General features: G+C 38.5%; 4 protein-coding genes across 4 annotated transcripts; 2 read left to right on the plus strand and 2 right to left on the minus strand.

The window, feature by feature from the left end:
* Nucleotides 1–1,863: 1,863 nt before the first annotated feature.
* On the minus strand, nucleotides 1,864–4,665 carry LOC108204804 (probable LRR receptor-like serine/threonine-protein kinase RKF3). The gene is made up of 2 exons (XM_064082956.1): nucleotides 4,617–4,665; nucleotides 1,864–4,466 (listed from the first exon to the last, which is right to left on the minus strand). The coding sequence occupies exon 2, from the start codon at nucleotides 3,850–3,852 to the stop codon at nucleotides 2,095–2,097; it is 1,758 nt and encodes a 585-aa protein (XP_063939026.1). The 5' UTR covers nucleotides 3,853–4,466; nucleotides 4,617–4,665; the 3' UTR covers nucleotides 1,864–2,094.
* Nucleotides 4,666–4,967: 302 nt separating this feature from the next.
* Nucleotides 4,968–7,302, plus strand: LOC108204803 (probable LRR receptor-like serine/threonine-protein kinase RKF3). The gene has a single exon (XM_017374423.2). The coding sequence runs from the start codon at nucleotides 5,255–5,257 to the stop codon at nucleotides 7,154–7,156; it is 1,902 nt and encodes a 633-aa protein (XP_017229912.1). The 5' UTR covers nucleotides 4,968–5,254; the 3' UTR covers nucleotides 7,157–7,302.
* Nucleotides 7,303–10,125: 2,823 nt separating this feature from the next.
* LOC108212056 (probable LRR receptor-like serine/threonine-protein kinase RKF3) lies at nucleotides 10,126–12,456 on the plus strand. The gene has a single exon (XM_017383792.2). It carries the CDS (start codon nucleotides 10,382–10,384, stop codon nucleotides 12,272–12,274), a length of 1,893 nt encoding a protein of 630 aa, XP_017239281.1. The 5' UTR covers nucleotides 10,126–10,381; the 3' UTR covers nucleotides 12,275–12,456.
* A 317-nt stretch (nucleotides 12,457–12,773) lies between these two features.
* Nucleotides 12,774–16,907, minus strand: LOC108213354 (probable LRR receptor-like serine/threonine-protein kinase RKF3). Its single transcript, XM_017385145.2, has 2 exons — nucleotides 16,088–16,907; nucleotides 12,774–13,943 (listed from the first exon to the last, which is right to left on the minus strand). The coding sequence occupies exons 1-2, from the start codon at nucleotides 16,902–16,904 to the stop codon at nucleotides 12,838–12,840; spliced, it is 1,923 nt and encodes a 640-aa protein (XP_017240634.2). The 5' UTR covers nucleotides 16,905–16,907; the 3' UTR covers nucleotides 12,774–12,837.
* Nucleotides 16,908–18,999: the final 2,092 nt, after the last annotated feature.

The following is an 18,999-nucleotide window of genomic DNA, read 5'->3' on the forward strand; positions in this document are numbered from 1 at the left end:
AATAAATGAACATAATATATAGAATGAGATTGATATAGGAAATATAAATAAGAGATATGTGGAGTAGAATTGATTTTGAAAATATAATTTTGTATTGAAAGTTGAAGTGGACAACTAATTTGAAACAAATTATTTTTTTGAAAGTGGACATGTAAATTGAAACGGAGGGAGTACCTTCTTTTGTCTTCTTTTAACTGCAAAATTTCTTTTTATCCGGTCCAATTTCCCGACAAACAATTATTACAATATACTATCCACGGTTATTTATAACTCATATGTTGATTTTTTTTATGTGAATACATGGATGTATAGTAACTCTATCCGTGCTAAAGACGATCATTTCAGGGTTTTCGTCGTTTTGATATAAATAATCAGGTACAATATGCCAACAAGGTGTCGGTGTGGTGGTAGAGCTCTTGTACCTCTTGCCTTGAGAGGAAACTCCGCCCTTTCATATGTTTTATTAACTAGACTAGATAAGTTGAGTACTGATACTGACAGTCGACAGAGGACTAATTTAACATGATATGCAACTCTTCAAGTTTGATTATTACACACTAGGCATCTTTCATGAGCAAGTTGTTAGAAAAACATCTCAAACATTGGATCCAGCTTTTTTATTAGTATCGTTTAAGCCACATACCAGACGACAAAAATTCTTCAGACTTGGTAGAGATGTGATTGATCCATTTAGATTATTAAAATGACTATAATAAATTGAAATTGAACAGGAACACACATGTCCACTTGTGTAGTAGAGTAATAAAAAGAGACGCCAAAGGAGGCCATAATCGAGAATCCAGCCGAGCAATGTTTTAAATCTGCATCACTGCCCTGTGTCCGTTTCTCGGACAACATAGAATAAACCCGTCATTTAGGCTATCAAATCGTGTTCAGTTTCAACATTGTTTTACTTGCACGGTTGACAGTTGTTCATTTTGCTAGATTCAGGAAACTAATTAGCGAGGTAAAAAAAAACCATCTGACTTACCTTAGTTTCCAGAAATCTAACGAATGTGATTCGAGAGCATAATTATAAGGCCGCAAAGGTTGACCTGTATGGCACTCTTCACCTCACAAATCCGTGTTTGCTGACACAGCAATGAGTCTGAATGAATGAGTTTGTTTCGTAGCAGAATTCATTCTTGTGGACATATCATTTTCAGCTGTGCTGGCTGAAAGCAATCCGGTGAGCTGTTATAGGACATCCAGGATAAATTAAATGCACGAGTTAGTTATGAAAATGATGTAATCAGAGAAGACGACAAGAAGAAATGGAAATGTATATGAACCAAACTAATTCTACTCACTGAAGGATTTTCTCAAAAATTAATCAAGTCCATGAAAAATTATTTTGGACCACGTTAGTATGGTGTTGTCCACTTTAGGCCGTTGCCAAACTGCAAGGATTTGTTTTTAGGCTCCTTCCAAAAGAGAAGTTCCTCTTTAGTAGTTACAAGCATCTGCAACCTGCAGCATGTTTGTGAATTTCGACTTCAATTCTATTGGCCTAAGTGTGCATCAACATGAATTTATGATACAAATTCATGATTTTGCTGGTGGCTCTGCCACTGATAAGAAGTGTTGTCCAGAAGGAGGCGTCGAATGAGAAGGCTGAGAGCTAGATCATGAGAGGGACATTCAGTGTCGTTAACAAAGAATGTTCCCATCGAAATAATATACTAAGAAAGATGAAATTTCCATAAGTTTCTATATTTTTGTCACAGTGCACATTGTTAACTATACTTTAGACTTATTGTCATCTTTCTTTTGATAATGCTCATGAGAAGTTAAGGATTCGAGTTTCTGCAGAATGTGAGTGTGTATGTGCCTGCAATTTACCAGTACGAGAAGTTCACAAGGTTGAGATAAAATATTGATATCTATGATGAAACCAGACACAAGTGATTTTAGTAAGGATCTTGCACACCAGAAAAACAAAAAAGAACATCCCCTCATACCAAAACCTCCCAATTCCACTAAAATATGTAATAACAAGAAATCCTACTGCCGCATAAAATCCCACAACATCCTTGCGGGTGGAAGAGATTAGAACTACTGCAAATGAAATCAACGTACTGCCTATATGTAGAACTAGTTAACTGAAACAGGCCTCTCAGGTATAACAGGAACCGGTGAAAGTGAGTCCAAGATCTTCACAATTTGGTCCATTGTAGGCCTGGCATATAACTGAGGGTGACAACAAATTACGGCAAGAAAGACATAATTTTCCATGATTTCTACTGGTCCCAACTCCGCAATGCCTTCTTCAACAACATCCAGTGGTCTCCCTTTTCTTACTAGTGACCATGCCCAATCTGCCAGAAGAGTATACTGGTCATCTTGATGCTCAAAAAGTGCCTTTTTCCCACTCAAAAGCTCAAGAAGCACAATCCCAAAACTATAAACATCACTTCTCTCTGTCAACTGTCCAAGCAAAGCATACTCGGGGGCAACATAACCCATTGTTCCAGCAGCATGAGTGCTCAAGTGTGACACTCCCTCAAGTGCAAACTTAGCAAGGCCAAAATCTGCAACTTTGGGCTCAAAATCATCATCCAAAAGTATATTACTAGCTTTAACATCCCTATGAATTATACAAGGTTGTGCCCCGTGATGCAAATAAGCCAATCCTCTAGCTGTTCCAAGTGCAATCTTTTGTCGAATTGGCCAACTCAACTTCTTCTCAGTTGAGCCGAAGAGATGGTCATCCAAGCTCCCATTCTTCATCAAATCAAACAAAATTATCCGTTGATGACCTTCATACTTTGTTATGGCTATACAGTATCCTCTTAGCGCCACTAGATTCACATGAAGAACGCTGGCTATAACCTCAACTTCATGAGCAAAACTGGTGTCGCCAGCAGCAGAACAATTCTTGAACCTCTTTACTGCAACTTCAGTCCCATCAGGCAGAACACCTTTAAACACATTACCATATTTTCCCCTCCCAATTATATTTAACAACGAGAAATTATTAGTTGCTTTCTGAACTTCACTAAAGGTAAACTTGATCAATGTAGCGTCTCCACCAATCATATCCAAATCAGGACTAGAATTAAAAATCTTTTTCTGTCTCTTGTACATATTCAACTTATATCTCCACATCAACCAAAATCCGACACAAGCCATCACCAGAATCAGAAAACCGAATGCCAAAAACACAAAAGTTATAGTCTTTATGTGTTTCTTGTTGGATTTGGGACTATCAAAAGTAAGAGCAAGCAAACAATTAGCAGTATGCCTATCAGCTGGACCATAAGAATTACCAAAGGCAGCTGCATACATCCACCTATACCCCACACAATCCGATTCATAATAAACTTTCTCACCTTTTACATCACTTGGAAGAGCCTCATGAGAATCAGATGGTCCAAGTCCACTAGTAGCTAGTGAACATTCTGCGCAAAAATTCCTGTTCTGCAATGTCTTCTTACAAGATTTAACGACGTTATTTAAAGTCAAGTGTGAGTTTTTGGCCTCGTATTGTCCCCTGGTTGTGATGTTATTGCAGCCTTGTGTGATGAATTGAGCTTGAAAGCCACAGGTGGACCTGATATTGAAACTGTGTGGGTATTCATTGAAAACAGATTGCAATGATTGCCAGCAAGACTCAGTAAATGCAGTGGAGACAAGGAAGGAGTTTGAATGGCGGAGATAATCAGATTGGACAAGACGGATACCTTGCAGGATTAACTTGCATTGACTGATAACGTCTGTGGAATTTCTGGAAGCTGCACTAAGGTGGCTGAGGATGGTGAAATCGAGTGGACAGTTGATGCTGGTGCTGGTGGATTGGGATGACACGAAACACAGATTCAGTACCACGAAGAGGATAAACTTCGACATCATTAGTGCTGGTAGTCTGAGATTATGATCAAGACCTTCATTATAAGGTTACTTTGGAAAGCTCCCTTTATGGTATTGAAGACATTAACAGGAGATTCAGCAAGCCTAGTAACCATTGACTTCCCATTGGCAATTTTTTAAATGCCGTTCAAAGCTTGCAATTGTTCTGTTTTTACAACCTGTTAGTTACATTATCTCAAAACATTGACTGACAATGTAAATTTGAATTGATCAATCTGATAAATGTTGTGATTGTGACATGTATCTGTTCTTCTATGCCATCATCTAAAGTATATTACTAGCTTTAATATCACTGTAAATTTTACCAGGTTGTGCTCCATAATGCAAATAAGCTAATCCTCAAGCAATTCTCAGAGCAACCTTTTTCTGAAATGGCCAACTAGACTTCTTCTGAACCGAACCATAGAGATGGTCACACCAGCTCTCCTTCATCGAGTCACAGACAATTATCCTCTGATGACCTTGAAATTTCGTCATGGCTATACAATATCCTCTCAGAGCCCGCCAGATTTACATGGCGGACACTGGTTATAACCTCAACTTTGTGAGATTCTTGAATCTCTCTAATGCACCTTCGGTCCCATCTATCAAAACAACTTTATAAAAGACAAAACAAACAACAACAGTATGTCTATCAGATGGACCATACCAATTACCGAAAGAAGCTGCATAGTACAGTAATTACTAAAGACTCTGATACGTGACCAATTCGCCCTAAACCTCAAGGTGTTGGGAGGAGGGCTTACCAGGATCAGATAGTATTCCAACAGACTCCCAAGTTATGTCTAATACATTTAAAGCAAGAAGCAATTTATTCTGCAAAACTACTACTTAATCATTACAAGCGGAATCAGCAAGTCACGTTTTTAACAAGCGGGATTTTGCATTTTATTCAGTGCCTAACATTGTCAGGTCTCAATCGAATTATTTAGCCTATATCCTGTTACCTGCATAATCATTTTGTCATGGCCTGAGTCGTCGCATACTGCAGATTTAAGATTCCTTACCTAATCTATCTTGTTCAGATATGGCTAACAGTGTATTGAACGCCATTTTTTCAAAAATGACTCATAAAATAATAAGAGAATAATTGAATTCCAAGAACTCGACAGCTCCATTTATCTTCAACAAATAAAGAAATTAAACACCGTCCAACTCAACAAACATTAATCCAACAACTTTCATCACTTCCAGGAAGCTGAAAGTAAGCAGTTTGTCTCAATTTTTCTTATGCTCTAATCTAGTCAGACGCGCTATATAAAATAGCAGAGTTTTATTCACTAACATCCGTTTGAACAATTCATGTTCCGACCAATCAAACAAGCACTTATTGAGATTATCCGTCCTCTTTGCAAGTGATGAAACAAGCACTAATACAACAACAATGCCATTTTCTCAACTGCTCATCATCATTATTGTTACAATAGCTGGGATTTGTTCTTTATCCTCGTCGCAGCAGCAACCAAACACAGTGGAATGTCCACTAGACTTCAATGTACTCCGGAAACTAGCCCAAGGTTCTAGACCTTCAAACAACTCAGGCTCCGACCCTTGTCGGTTAATTCTACAAGGCCTACATCTAGTTCAATCTGAGTACCTCCAACGCACAAACTCATTCCTTCCACCATCGTCGTCTTCTGAGTCCTGCTGGAACGATTACCAAAATCTATTCGACCAGTCCTCCAACAGCTTGAATATTCAAAAAGACTGTGGCTTCGAAACAGAGTGGATTTCTCAAGGCTGTGAAAACATAACAACAAGATCAGACTATGAAAACAGAAACCTGAACTCTACTCTGAAAAATGTTTTACAGGCTTGTGATCAGCCGTTGCAGATTAATGGCGCGGCTTGTGCAACGTGTACTACAAGTATTTCTACCTTGTTACCAGCTGATGTGAGCAAGAAGGAGAGAGTAGGGGGGAATGTTACAGATTGTACTGCATATAGGTTCATTTATGCTGCTGCTTTCGCTAATTCTTATGGTCCTACTAATAGAGGCACTGCTGGATGTATGTTTGCTCTTACTTTCAATAGTTCTAAATCAAAAAAGAAACATGAAAGGATTACTTTTATTTCTTTGTTTTCGACGATTGGCCTTTTGATTTTGGTGGTTGTGGGATTTGGTTGGTTTTGTTGGGTTAGGAGGAGAAAGAAGCAGCTGCAAAAGAGAGTTAGACAGGAGGAGATTACTACAAAATGGAGTCATATGAATTCCTCTGCTCTTGATTCAATTACTAGTAGTACTAATTTGATCAAGTTTTCGTTTGATGAAATTCAGGAGGCAACCAAGAATTTCTCAAGGTCGAATATAATTGGGAGGGGAGGCTATGGTAATGTGTACAAAGGTGTTTTACCTGATGGGACTGAAGTCGCGTTAAAGAGATTCAAGAATTGTTCTGATGATGGAGATGCCAGCTTTGCTCATGAAGTTGAGGTGATTGCAAGCGTCCGCCATGTGAATTTAGTGGCACTAAGAGGGTATTGTACAGCCACCACAAATTTTGAAGGGCATCAGAGGATTATTGTGTGTGATTTGATGAAGAATGGGAGCTTGCATGACCATCTGTTTGATTCGGATGAAAAGAAGTTGAGTTGGCCTATTCGACAAAAGATTGCAGTTGGAACAGCCAGAGGACTGGCTTATTTGCATTATGGAGCACAACCTACTATAATTCACAGGGATATTAAAGGTAGTAACATCCTATTGGATGATGACTTTGAGCCTAAAGTTGCAGATTTTGGCCTAGCAAAGTTTGCACCCGAGGGAGTCACACACGTGAGCACTCGGGTTGCAGGAACAATGGGCTATGTTGCCCCAGAGTATGCTTTGTATGGGCAGCTGACTGAGAGAAGTGATGTTTATAGCTTTGGCATTGTTCTTCTTGAGCTTATAAGTGGGAAAAAAGCACTTCTTGAGGCCGAGGAGGACCATCACACGCTTGTGGCAGATTGGGCATGGTCATTGGTCAGGACAGGGAGACCGCTGGACGTGGTTGAGGAAGGTATTCCAGAGTTAGGCCCTCCGGATATTCTTGAGAAGTATGTGTTGTTAGCTGTGCTTTGTTCTCATCCTCAGCTGTATGCCAGGCCTACTATGGACCAGGTTGTGAAGATCCTGGAATTGCATTTGCCGGTTCCAGTGATTCCAGAGAGGTCCATTCCTATTACTGCTGATATTGATGATATAGAAAGATCCATTGGCAGCATCAGCGCAGCTCAGTTGTCCACGTATTCCGGTTATCAGCCATACATTGATAATTCTGTGCCTTCCACCCCAAAGTTGTAGGGGCTGATAGAATGCAGGTTAGTGTTTTAATTTTGAAATGTAAGTAAGGGAAGTGCTGTTTCCTTGGACTTGTGCAAGAAGAATCTTTATAAGCCTCTTCGAGCTTTTTTGATTCGAGTGGAAATGTTACAAATAATTAGAAATCATGTCCATCTCGTTACTAACTATAATTAACCAAGTTCAACGGTCTCATATATAATGAGGAATCATGACCACCCTCGTCAGTATTTGTAATCAACCGAGTTCATCGATCATATTCGGACTCATTAACAATCAAAACCAATATCATGAATTACAATTTACAAGACATGCGGAGAGCATTAACCTACCTGCTGCTTGGAATACGAATACCATCTGCATATTTTCATTAACTGTCTTTCTAATGTGTGCCCAAGGGCACACAATAAGCACGTACTTTCATGAAAAAAAGCTTGTTTTGATTGGTGGAATTGGTGTGAATGCAGGGGGCCATTAACATTTATTACTCATCCACCAATCAAAAACTAGTATTTTCATAAGAGTCAGTGACTATTGTGTGCCCATGGGCACACCACGGAAAATTCATTTCACTAATTAAATGAATATTTTAGTTCGTATAAATCTGTAGTATCTCCAGACACTGACTTACAAGATCCCGCATATCTAAGAATTGCAAAAAGTTTGTACTACTCCCTCCGTCCCAGTCAATTGTATACGTTTCTTTTTCACTGCTCGACACGCTTTTTCAGGCTCTTATAAAACATAGTTCTACAACTTATTTTTAAGATTTTCTTTTTTTGTATAAAAGTATAAATGTTATATTTTTATACAAAAAAAGAAAATCTTAAAAATAATTTACAGAACTATACTATATTGAAGCATTAAAGTCCGTGCCGCGCCCCCGTCTCCCAATGTATACTATTGACTGGGGCTCTTATATTTAATTTATTTATGGAAGTGCTCATTGCGTAGCTTAAAAAACGGGGTGATACCGAGACAAGTGGGAATTCTATAAACATGTCTTAAAAATGGAGGATGTTGGATATATTAAACTTACCAGGCCGCAGTTTCACCGTCATCGATCAGCGATTCAGCACACACAAGGGAAAATAATTATCGAATATATTCCAAGCTCATTCCTCATCTCATGCATGCATAGGTTTGGCTCCTCTCAACACTGGCCAAACCGGCTCCAAGATACTCTACGAGGCCCAACAATTATTCATCCTCCTGCTCCGTGGGATAACCAAAAAGCCGCCTCAACTTCGTCTGAGTCACATCGTCAACTACCTCAAAGCAGTTCTTAGTGTTCAGCTGGTTGAGTTGGTGCACTGACGACCTAGTTTCATAGTTTAGTTCTCTGGAAGTTTTCGAATTTTTTTGGATCCGTGGAAACTAGGGCCGGCTCCAACAAATAAAAAGCCTATGCAAGCGCGAAAATAAATAAATAGGTCCATGGATACAGTGGCGGATCTGACTATAAAGTTAAGAGTGGCGGATCTGACTATAAAGTTAGGGGGGTCAATTTTTTTGTAAAAAAAAAATAAAAGAGGTCACAAAAAAATTAAGGGGGGTCAATTTCAATTTTACAACCTAAAATTATGTATAATATTAAAAAAAAATATAAATTAAGGGGGTTCAGTTGCCCCTCTTGCCCCTTCTAAGATCCGCCTCTGCGATGGATATCTAAGAACTAAATTTTTTTCTTAAAAATAGCTCTACCTGCATTTCTAGTCTCTAGATGCACACTCATTCATCAGAATCTCAAAATCAAGATTTTCGATTAGATCTCTTTTAATAAATAATATTACTGAATCACTTAATAATCTACTGTGACATAGCTGAACGCAGATAATTAATAAGATATCTTTATTGTAATTGCTATTTGTTGTGATTAGTTCTTAAATCTCCTATTATAATTTTACTAATAGCCTTGTAGTTCTCATTGATGCCGATTTTGGTGTGAGTTGATCCCAAAGAAAAAAAAAGGGGTAGAGATCAGAAATGGCGGTTTGGTTTTCCACTTTCTAACCTTGTTTTTATCTCAATTTGCTATCTAATGTAGGTTGTATATTATAATTTTAGGGTCATGTTCGAGAGAGAACCTCAGTGGTTTTATAGTTCTGTAGTTCTATTTTAAGTATCGGTTCTCTTTTCAACGCGACCCAATATTAATATATATAATTTTTTTATTTTGAAAATGAGCCTTGTGTAAAGCAGGTTCACGCCATTGCATGAGATGCATAGGTTTAAAGCCGGGCCTGATGGAACCAAAACGGCTGAAAATAGTAACAAAATTTTCTGAGATTCCAAGGCAATATTTAGAACCAAAACAGTCAATAATCATAACAAATTCAAAACTAATTCAGTAAAATATAATTTTTTTTTTAAAAAATGGTTCAACAACCAACAAAATCATATTATTATAACCAAAACCAACCCAACACACAGACTGCTGGGTTGAAAACTGAATACGAAGCTTCAAATATGTTGTTGCGTTTGTGTGGACAGTGGACTCAATTCTGACTACTTACTAGTGGAATGCATATTACACTACTGAGCAGCTACAGCAATGGAGACTGCAACTTCTTGGACTTGAATTATAAAAATCACCCACGTTGTGCTAAATATATTAAACCAAGGAAACACATGAGCGCAAATATTTCTGGAAGACTAGTAATTAATTACCACACCCTAAATCATCAAGTCAATGATTTCCACTGGCATTAATATTTGCTTGATGATTAAGAATCCTTGGTTACTTGCATAAAATCTTGTCGTGTGATCAGAGACTCAGAGTCGTCGCATATTGCAAAGTTACAATTTCGTAACTAATCTTTGGTGTTTACCCATTATAATTTAAGATTTTCTATAGATGGTCCTGACAAATGATTGTGACAATTACCTCCGTGCTGATGTTGAACCTGCTATATAGGACATCAAGTTTGAAAAGAAAAGCAGTATATGCAAGTTTAGTTTTTAAGTGGATGTTTCTCAGCAGCTAGCCTAAAAGGCATTTCAATACATTCTTATTCCCAAAAGTGCGCCTTAAACTAATAACAGAATGATGAAATTACAACTTTCCAGCCGCGTTCACCTGTCACTTCTATCCTCACTAGTCAAGAACATCCAAAACTCTTCTAGTTTCGTCCCTTCCATGAAGCCAGAACTGAGTACTTAATCAGATAATCTTTTGATACTTCTAATGCTCTAACGAGTCGTCGTTACTTGCACCTATCATTATCAATGTCAGTACTCCAAATTTTCATCGTTCTAGTTTTCGGGTTCTGTTCTCTGTGTACATCTCAGCCTACTAGCGCAAATACCTCAGTGAAATGCCCCCTTAACTTCAATGTCCTCAAGGAACTCGCTCAAGGTTCTAGGCCTTCCAACTCAACTGAGAAACCATGTCGATCAATTCTCCAGGGTCTCCATTATGTCCAATCCGATTACCTCCGCCGCACAAACTCATTCCTTCCCCCATCTTCGGCTTCTGAATCTTGCTGGAACGATTACCAAGACCTCTTCAATCAGTTCCCAAACAGCTTTGATATTCGCAAAACATGTGCATTTGAAACACCCTGGATATCTCAGGGCTGTGAAAACATCACAACAAGATCTCAGTACGAAAAAATTAACTCAAACTCGGTAGCTAATGTTTCCAAGGCCTGTAACCAGACGTTGGAGATCAGCGGGGCAGCTTGTACAGAATGTACTATAAGTATTTCTGTGTTGAAACCAACTGATCAGGTGAACAAGGGGAACCAATCAGTGGGGAATGTTTCAGATTGTATCGCGTATAGGTTTATTTATGCTGGCGCTTTTGGCCATTCGTTTGGCCCGGCTGATAGAGGTACTGCAGGGTGTTTGTTTAGTCTTACTTTTGATGATTCCAAATCCAACAACAAACAGAGGAATATCACTTTGGTGTCTGTGTGTTTGGCATCAGGGTTTTTGATTATGGCGGTGCTGGGATTTTCTTGGTTTTGGTGGATTAGGCGAAAGAAGCAGCTGGAAAAGATGAAGAGACAGGAGGAGATTACTAGGAAGTGGAGTAAAATGAGTTCATCTGCTCTTGATTCAATCACTAGTAGTACTACGTTGATCAAGTTTTCGTTTGATGAAATTCAGGAGGCGACCAAGAATTTCTCAAGGGCGAATATCATTGGGAGGGGAGGGTATGGTAATGTGTATAAAGGTGTTCTGCCTGATGGGACTGAAGTTGCATTGAAGAGGTTCAAGAATTGTTCGGATGCTGGTGATGCGAGTTTTGCTCATGAAGTTGAGGTGATTGCAAGCGTCCGCCATGTGAATTTAGTGGCACTAAGAGGGTATTGTACAGCCACCACAAATTTTGAAGGGCATCAGAGGATTATTGTGTGTGATTTGATGAAGAATGGGAGCTTGCATGACCATCTGTTTGATTCGGATGAAAAGAAGTTGAGTTGGCCTATTCGACAAAAGATTGCACTTGGAACAGCTAGAGGGCTGGCTTATTTGCATTATGGAGCACAACCTACTATAATTCATAGGGATATTAAAGGTAGTAACATACTATTGGATGATGACTTTGAGCCTAAAGTTGCAGACTTTGGTCTTGCAAAGTTTGCACCTGAGGGAGCGACACACGTGAGCACCCGGGTTGCTGGAACAATGGGTTATGTTGCCCCAGAATATGCATTGTATGGGCAGCTGACTGAGAGAAGTGATGTTTATAGCTTTGGGGTGGTTCTTCTTGAGCTTTTAAGTGGGAAAAAGGCACTTCTGGAGCTCGAGGAGGACCATCATACGCTTGTGGCAGACTGGGCATGGTCATTGGTGAGGACAGGGAGACCCCTGGATGTGGTTGAAGAAGGTATTCCTGAGTTAGGCTCCCCTGATATCATGGAAAAGCATGTATTGCTAGCTGTGCTTTGTTCTCATCCTCAGTTGTATGCCAGGCCTACAATGGATCAAGTCGTGAAGATCTTGGAGTCACATTTGCCAGTTCCAGTGATCCCTGAACGCGCTCTCCCTATTACTGCTGATATTGATGATATAGAGAGATCCGTTAGCAGTATTAACTCAGGTCATTTGTCCACTTACTCCGGCTATCAGACATACACTGATAATTCCGCTCCTTCCACCCCAAAATTGTAAGGGCTGATAGACTGGACGATTTTCATTTTTATTTTTTGCCATTTTAAATTTTAAGTAAGAAGGTCTCGCGGAACTAGGGGAACCGTTGTTTCCCTGAACCTGCCTGCTCCTCAGACACCCTCTGCGGACTGCAAATATACAAACGCACTATTACATATTTTTAATTATCTCTGTTTTGGATCTGTCTTCTGGTAGAGTATCCTATGACAAAGCCCCCATTATTTTTTACTGACAACTTTAATAAATTATTAAGATTATCTGGTTCCCACACATCATATAATGTGAGAAAACGTTGGTCCTCACCATTCTGATAAAGAGTAATTTAAAAGTAATCATAGATGGATATGATTAAGTGCTGTGCTAGCTGTTGTCTTAATCAGGCTTATTAAAATTTAAGTACAGTTTAATATGGGTGGTGAGTGGAACTCTGTGCTTGCTAAAGAATGTCTAGACATAACTAATAAGCTGAAAGCATGAATTTGCTGCAGCGGCAAACCAATTGTTTTTAAAGTTATCAGATATCCTTATAACTATGTACAATTACATTTAATATCAATGTACTGCTAGTATGTAGAATAACTAGACATAGAATTCGAGCCAGTGCTGCTAATGGGCGTTTCAGTACCAAAAACGTTAGCTGTGAATGAATTAGGCCTCTCTGGTATCACGGGAACTGGCTCATTTGAGTCCAGAATCTTGACAACTTGGTCCATTGTAGGCCTGGCATATAATTGTGGGTGAGAACAAAGCACTGCAAGCATTACATACTTTTCCATGATTTCGGGTGGTCCTAGCTCTGGAGTACCTTCTTCAACTATATCTAATGGCCTCCCGACTTTAACCAGTGACCACGCCCAATCTGCCAGAAGAGTGTGCTGGTCATCGCCATGCTTAAGAAGTGCCTTCTTACCACTTACAAGTTCAAGAAGCACAATCCCAAAACTATAGACATCACTTCTCTCTGTCAACTTTCCATAAAGAGCATACTCAGGGGCAACATAACCCATTGTTCCAGCGACATGAGTGCTCATGTGTGACACTCCCTCAGGTGCAATCTTCGCAAGCCCAAAATCTGCAACTTTGGGCTCAAAGTCCTCATCCAGAAGTATATTACCAGCTTTAATATCCCTGTGAATTATAGAAGGCTGTGCCCCATTATGCAGATAAGCCAATCCCCTAGCTGTTCCAAGCGCAATCTTTTGTCTAATTGGCCAACTCAACTTCTTCTCAGCCGGGCCAAAGAGATGGTCATGCAAGCTTCCGTTCTTCACTAAATCACACACAATTATCCGCTGATGGCCTTCAGATTTCGTCATGGCTATACAGTACCCTCGAAGGGCCACCAGATTGACATGGCGAACACTGGCTATAATTCTAACTTCATGAGCAAAACTTGCATCCCCAGCTGCAGAACAATTCTTGAACCTCTTCAATGCAACTTCAGTCCTATCTGGCAAAACCCCCTTGTACACATTACCATATCCTCCCCTCCCAATAATGTTGGATAACGAGAAATTCTTTGTAGCCTTCTCAACTTCACTATAGGAAAACTTAATCAATGCATTATTTCCACCAATCGAGTCCAAATGAGAAAGATTAGAATCCAAAATCCCCTTGGTCTTCTTCTTTTCGCGCTTTTTTCTCCACATCCACCAAAATCCAACAAAAGCTATCACCATAATCAAAAACCCAGATGCCGAAAATACAGAAATCAAAGTAATTCTAATTTTCTTGTTTCGCTTAGATTTATCGAAAGTCAGATTAAAGAAGCACTTGGCATTATGTGGATCAGTTGGGCCAGACAAAGTACTAAAAGCAGCAGCATAAATCGACTTATACCCCACACACTCAGATTTATACAAATCAGCCTGGCCTCTCATCATATCATTTGGCGGAACCTTGTAAGAATCCAACGGTTGAAGGAAGCTAATATTTGAATTACATATCGCGCAGGCCTGGCTGGTGTACTCTGAATGCTTACAAGCCTTTTCTATGCTTTTTAAAGTCGACTGAGAGTTTTTAGCTTCGTATTCAGCCCTAGTTGTGATGTTATGACAACCCTGAGTTATGAGTTGGTTGCTGAAGTTACATGTGGACTGAATATCAAAATGCTTTGGATACTCATTGAAAACCAATTGCAGTGACTGCCAACAAGATTCAGAGAATGCAGTGGAGATAAGAAATGAGTTCGTTTGAAGGAGATACTCAGATTGGACTAGACGGATGCCTTGCAGGATCCAGACACATTGAGTGAAGTCATTCTTGGAATTTCTTGAAGCCTGGCGCAGGCGTCTCAGGACGGTGAAATCTAGTGGACAGTCTGCAGTGCTGGTAGATTCAGACGAGGACGTAGAAAAAAACCCGAGGAATAAGAAGGAGAATAAGAAGAGAGATGCAGACTTGGACATCATCGTTCTTGACTAGGAGTTGTTTCAAATGAACACAATTCTCACAACACTTATGAATAGGATTGCTCTTTAGGAATGAACTTAGCAACTACGAGGAATTTAATATGTAATCTATAGAACACCCATGTTATGTCTAAGAAAGTGACAGGAAGCACATTAAGACAAGATTAAGCAACAGCTCCTATAAAATTACTACATATGGAACCTTTAAGGCCATGGCATTATTCAACACGTGGGGTCAAAGATTGTATTTCTTTAGTAAGTTCCTTTAATCAACCACTCGGCTTTGCAGAAGAATATTGACTAATCTGCAACTTGGAGACTGATTGTTATACCAAAACTTTGGCTCTCATATTATTAGGTGAATTTAACACCTGAGATAGATGCAGACAGGTTTCGCAGTCCATGTTCAGTACTAAGAGCAACCAGCCTGAATCCCAAAACTGAGTTCCCAGAAAAATTAAGCTGATTCGGAGTTGAAATAAATTTAAAACTACTACTTGATGATTTATTCCTAGAGAGAATAAGAATCCTCAGATGGTCACAAGTAAAAAAGGTTAAATTAATTAGTACTACCTCCATCCCAATTAGATGAGCTAGTTGACTTTGGGCACGGTGCATTGACCGTCTACTTCCGAATTTATTTTTTTTCTTCTTTTGTAAATGAAAATTTCATATTTTAATTTTTATTTGCAAAAATAAAATTTTAAAAATAAGTCATGTAGCTATGCGGTCAATGAGCTTTAAATTGTGTGCCCAAAGTCAACAGATTTCCATCTTTCTACACGGGGGTCAAAGCTTGTAATGGCTCTTATTCAGGGACTGCAATTCAAGATTCGGCAACCACTATGAGGGGCAGGTGGTGAATGAACATTAGAAAAGTGCTCTACTATGTAAAGGCTTTAAGAGCTCTTTATCATTTCGAAGTATGATATAAGGTTTAACATATATGTCAATTTCCGTTCACAAGGGACCAACATTGGGCAATCATATCTCATCTATCCTTTAATCATCTTTGGTAGTTAAGCGTGTTTTAGAAAGATCTCATGGAGGGTAAGAGATCTAAATACTGAAATTTTCCCAGTGGTCTGAGTAAAAAGGACTTGGACGGCCCATCATTCATCCTCTCGCATCTCACAGAATTAGTCTAGAAATAGTTTTATTGAAATAAAATTCCAAGCACAACAACTGTGGAAATTAATAAACTAAAAACACACGAGTAAATTGAAACATTAACAGCAGAGTAAAGACCGAAATGGACACAATGTAAGATGATAGTCCTTGATGAAGATGCACAGCCAGAGAGATCAGTACTTGTATATATGAACTAGTCACACATCACAAGTTATAATACCGCCTATTCCAGATTTGTATCATTTCATACCCCTTTGTTAGCCTAACCCACCGAAACTAGCAAAAACCAACAAGGAAAACACAGCAATCAGTGTATTTCTATGTTTCTTGTTGGATTTAGAACTATCAAGAGGAAGAGCAAACAAACGCTGAGCAGTATCTCTATTAGCTGGACCATCCAAATTAGCAAATGCAGCAGCATAGATGGACTTAAATGCAGTACAATCCGAAACATTCCCAACTCTCACCCCCTGCACATCAGAGGGTAACAAGGCAGACAGACTTGTAGTGCATGTTGCACAAGCCTCTCCACTATGCAGTGACTGATTACAAGCTTGAAGTACACCATTTAAAGTAGCATTGGAGTTGATGTTTTCATATTCTGATCGCGTTGTGATGTTTTCACAGCCCTGAGCAATCCATTGTGTCTGGAATCCACAAGTGGTCCGAATATCAAAGCTGTTTGAGGACTGGTTAATGAGGTTCTGGTAATCATTCCAGCATGACTCGGATGATGAGGATGGTGGTAGGAATGAGTTTGTACGACGAAGGTAATCAGATTGAACGAGGCGGATGCCTTGGACAATCAATAGGCATTGGTCTGAAACTGGTTCAGAAGGTCTAAAACCCTCTGTGAATTGCCTGATGATGCTGAAGTCAAGAGGGCATTTCACAGTGGTGTTTCTGGTAATGATGGGCTGGGATGCGGCGACAGAACAAAACGCTAGAATTATACTGATGAAAATCTGAAACTTTGACATTGTTTCTAGGAGTGTTACTTTCAGATTCATGCCAGTGATAGAATCAATAACAGGAGAATATATAATGCCTTTTAGGCACATGTTTCTAATGAACAAAGAAGTATTCATTATAAAAATTTGGGAATTTCAGTGCTATTTTTGTTACATATTTGTTTACTGTAAACGTGGAGTATCGTGGCGTTTAATTATTAATTGGCACTTGGCGGTGCTTTGTAAAATAGATTGGCCACTTTGTTTGAAGTTAAGTGAATATCAAAAGAAATTTGGTCCTTTGATTATTTTTTATGTATTAATTTTTAGAATTTTATTGATTGATCAATTTTGCTTGGCATCGCAAAATGAATTTGTTCGGGATCAGAAAGGAATGTTGTTGGAGATGGTGTGAGGTGAGGGAGGAGTGGAATATTGCGAGGAAGAAGAGGACTGGGGACATTGACATCATTCTATACTGGTAGTCTGAGGACTGTGACTCATGGTCTTTTTTTTTTTTTTTTTTTTGCCGGAGACTCATGGTCTTTTAGTTAAGGGAAACTTATACTCGAGAATAACTGTTCTTTACTAGTACTAGGGGTTGTTTCATGTTTGATCAGACTCAGTTGTGACTACACTTGGTGGCCTGTATGTAACTTCGGATGGCAAATTCTTGGAATTTAGTTTTAGTATTGTAAGAGGCCATGTGGTAATATTTAAGCAAGGGAGGCCATGTGGTAGTATTATGTTCTAAAATGCTTAAGGCCTGAGAGATGTGTTACATATGTAAGTAGCTAGGTTTAAACAATCCACGTGAGTAACCAGTGGCGGAGCCACAACTGAAAATCAAGGAGGGCCAAAGTATCAAGTATCATGAGTTCATGACCCTTTGGAGAGCTATACTATGACCAGTACCACTTGATCTACTTATCACACCTAACACCTAACGTATCTCGTCAACACAAATCCATTTTTTTATATTGAAAAAATTTAACAATATAATGTCAAATCACTGGCTAACAAAATAATTCAGTAGGCAGAAAATAAACTAATAAGAGACTTAACGAAGGCAGAAAATAAACTAACAAAAGACTGTATTAATTGAGAAAAGAAAATAGAAGTAGTCGGGTAGCAAATGCAAATCCAATTTTTAGACAAATAAGGTGTTATAAAGATGAAGCGCATTTAAAAACTAGCAGCTGACAACTGGATCATAAGAGTTATAAAGGTGAAGTTATTGGCAGACAAGTTAAGAAGCTTAAAGCTGCATGGAGAAGCAGCAGATGGAAGGTGTTACCAGAAAATGAGTTGCCACCAAATGAAGATGAGACAATCTTAGCACATAGGCCATCAGCTGCAATTGCGAAGTAACCGAACCAGACATTCCTTGAAATAATTTGAACCGAAATCATCTGGGACTTGTACTGTGGCCTCAAAGTCAAGCTTGCAAGTTGCACTAATGAATACAATTATTTATTTTTTTGACAGAAATGAATACAAAAATTTAATTTTTTTTTATATATAATAAAAAGTTTGGCATCGTTTAAAATTTTCATTTGTGGTAAGTTTTATAAAAAAAATTATATTTAAACATAGATTTTTTTTTATTATTATCAAAAAAAAAAAAAAAACATAGATTTTTACACATTAAAATACAGGTAACAAAATAAAAAAAATGTTAAAATGGGACATATTCCCTCTAGTTTTTATTTAATATTTTGATCTTTAACACGTAATAATATGTTATGACTTTATAATAAAAGTAACTATTGGTGAAATAAATTTTTGATAATATATTTTATTTGTAATATGGTCAAAGTACTGTATGTTTAAAATGAGAGCGTCAAATGAAAAAAGAAGAGAGGAAGTACATGTCACCGTGAAGAATTATCCAATTATCCCCGTTGTAACTATAGTTTCTTGAGAAGAAAAAGAAGAAATTGTTATAGTATAATTGGGAGCGAGAAGTATATGTAATTGATGAAGTTACCGAAGAAAAATTATCGAAAATTAATTAATTTGATAAAAATTAATCGAATATTTAACTAAGTAATTGAATATCTAATCCTTGCGACGAATTGCGAAAAATGATTAACTAGTGGATGGGATCCGGGAAGTTTGGACGAGGACATAGAGCCTGGGCCCATATTGTCAAGGACCGTTTATTTCTAAGAAAACCCAGTTTGATGGACCGTCATATGCCAATATCACTTACCCAAAATGTGTCTGCACG

This window comes from Daucus carota, chromosome 1 (genome assembly GCF_001625215.2).
Source record: "Daucus carota subsp. sativus chromosome 1, DH1 v3.0, whole genome shotgun sequence".
NCBI lineage: Eukaryota > Viridiplantae > Streptophyta > Magnoliopsida > Apiales > Apiaceae > Daucus > Daucus carota.

What these genes read in the sequence shown, in the direction of transcription:
- LOC108204804 (XM_064082956.1), bottom strand. Translation starts at nt 3,852, where the DNA reads ATGATGTCGAAGTTTATCCTCTTCGTGGTACTGAATCTGTGTTTCGTG.
- LOC108204803 (XM_017374423.2), top strand. Translation starts at nt 5,255, where the DNA reads ATGCCATTTTCTCAACTGCTCATCATCATTATTGTTACAATAGCTGGG.
- LOC108212056 (XM_017383792.2), top strand. Translation starts at nt 10,382, where the DNA reads ATGTCAGTACTCCAAATTTTCATCGTTCTAGTTTTCGGGTTCTGTTCT.
- LOC108213354 (XM_017385145.2), bottom strand. Translation starts at nt 16,904, where the DNA reads ATGAATACTTCTTTGTTCATTAGAAACATGTGCCTAAAAGGCATTATA. An exon ending in GTTGGTTTTTGCTAGTTTCG is followed by an intron (nt 13,944 to 16,087) that starts GTGGGTTAGGCT and finishes TTATGGTGATAG; the next exon opens with CTTTTGTTGGATTTTGGTGG.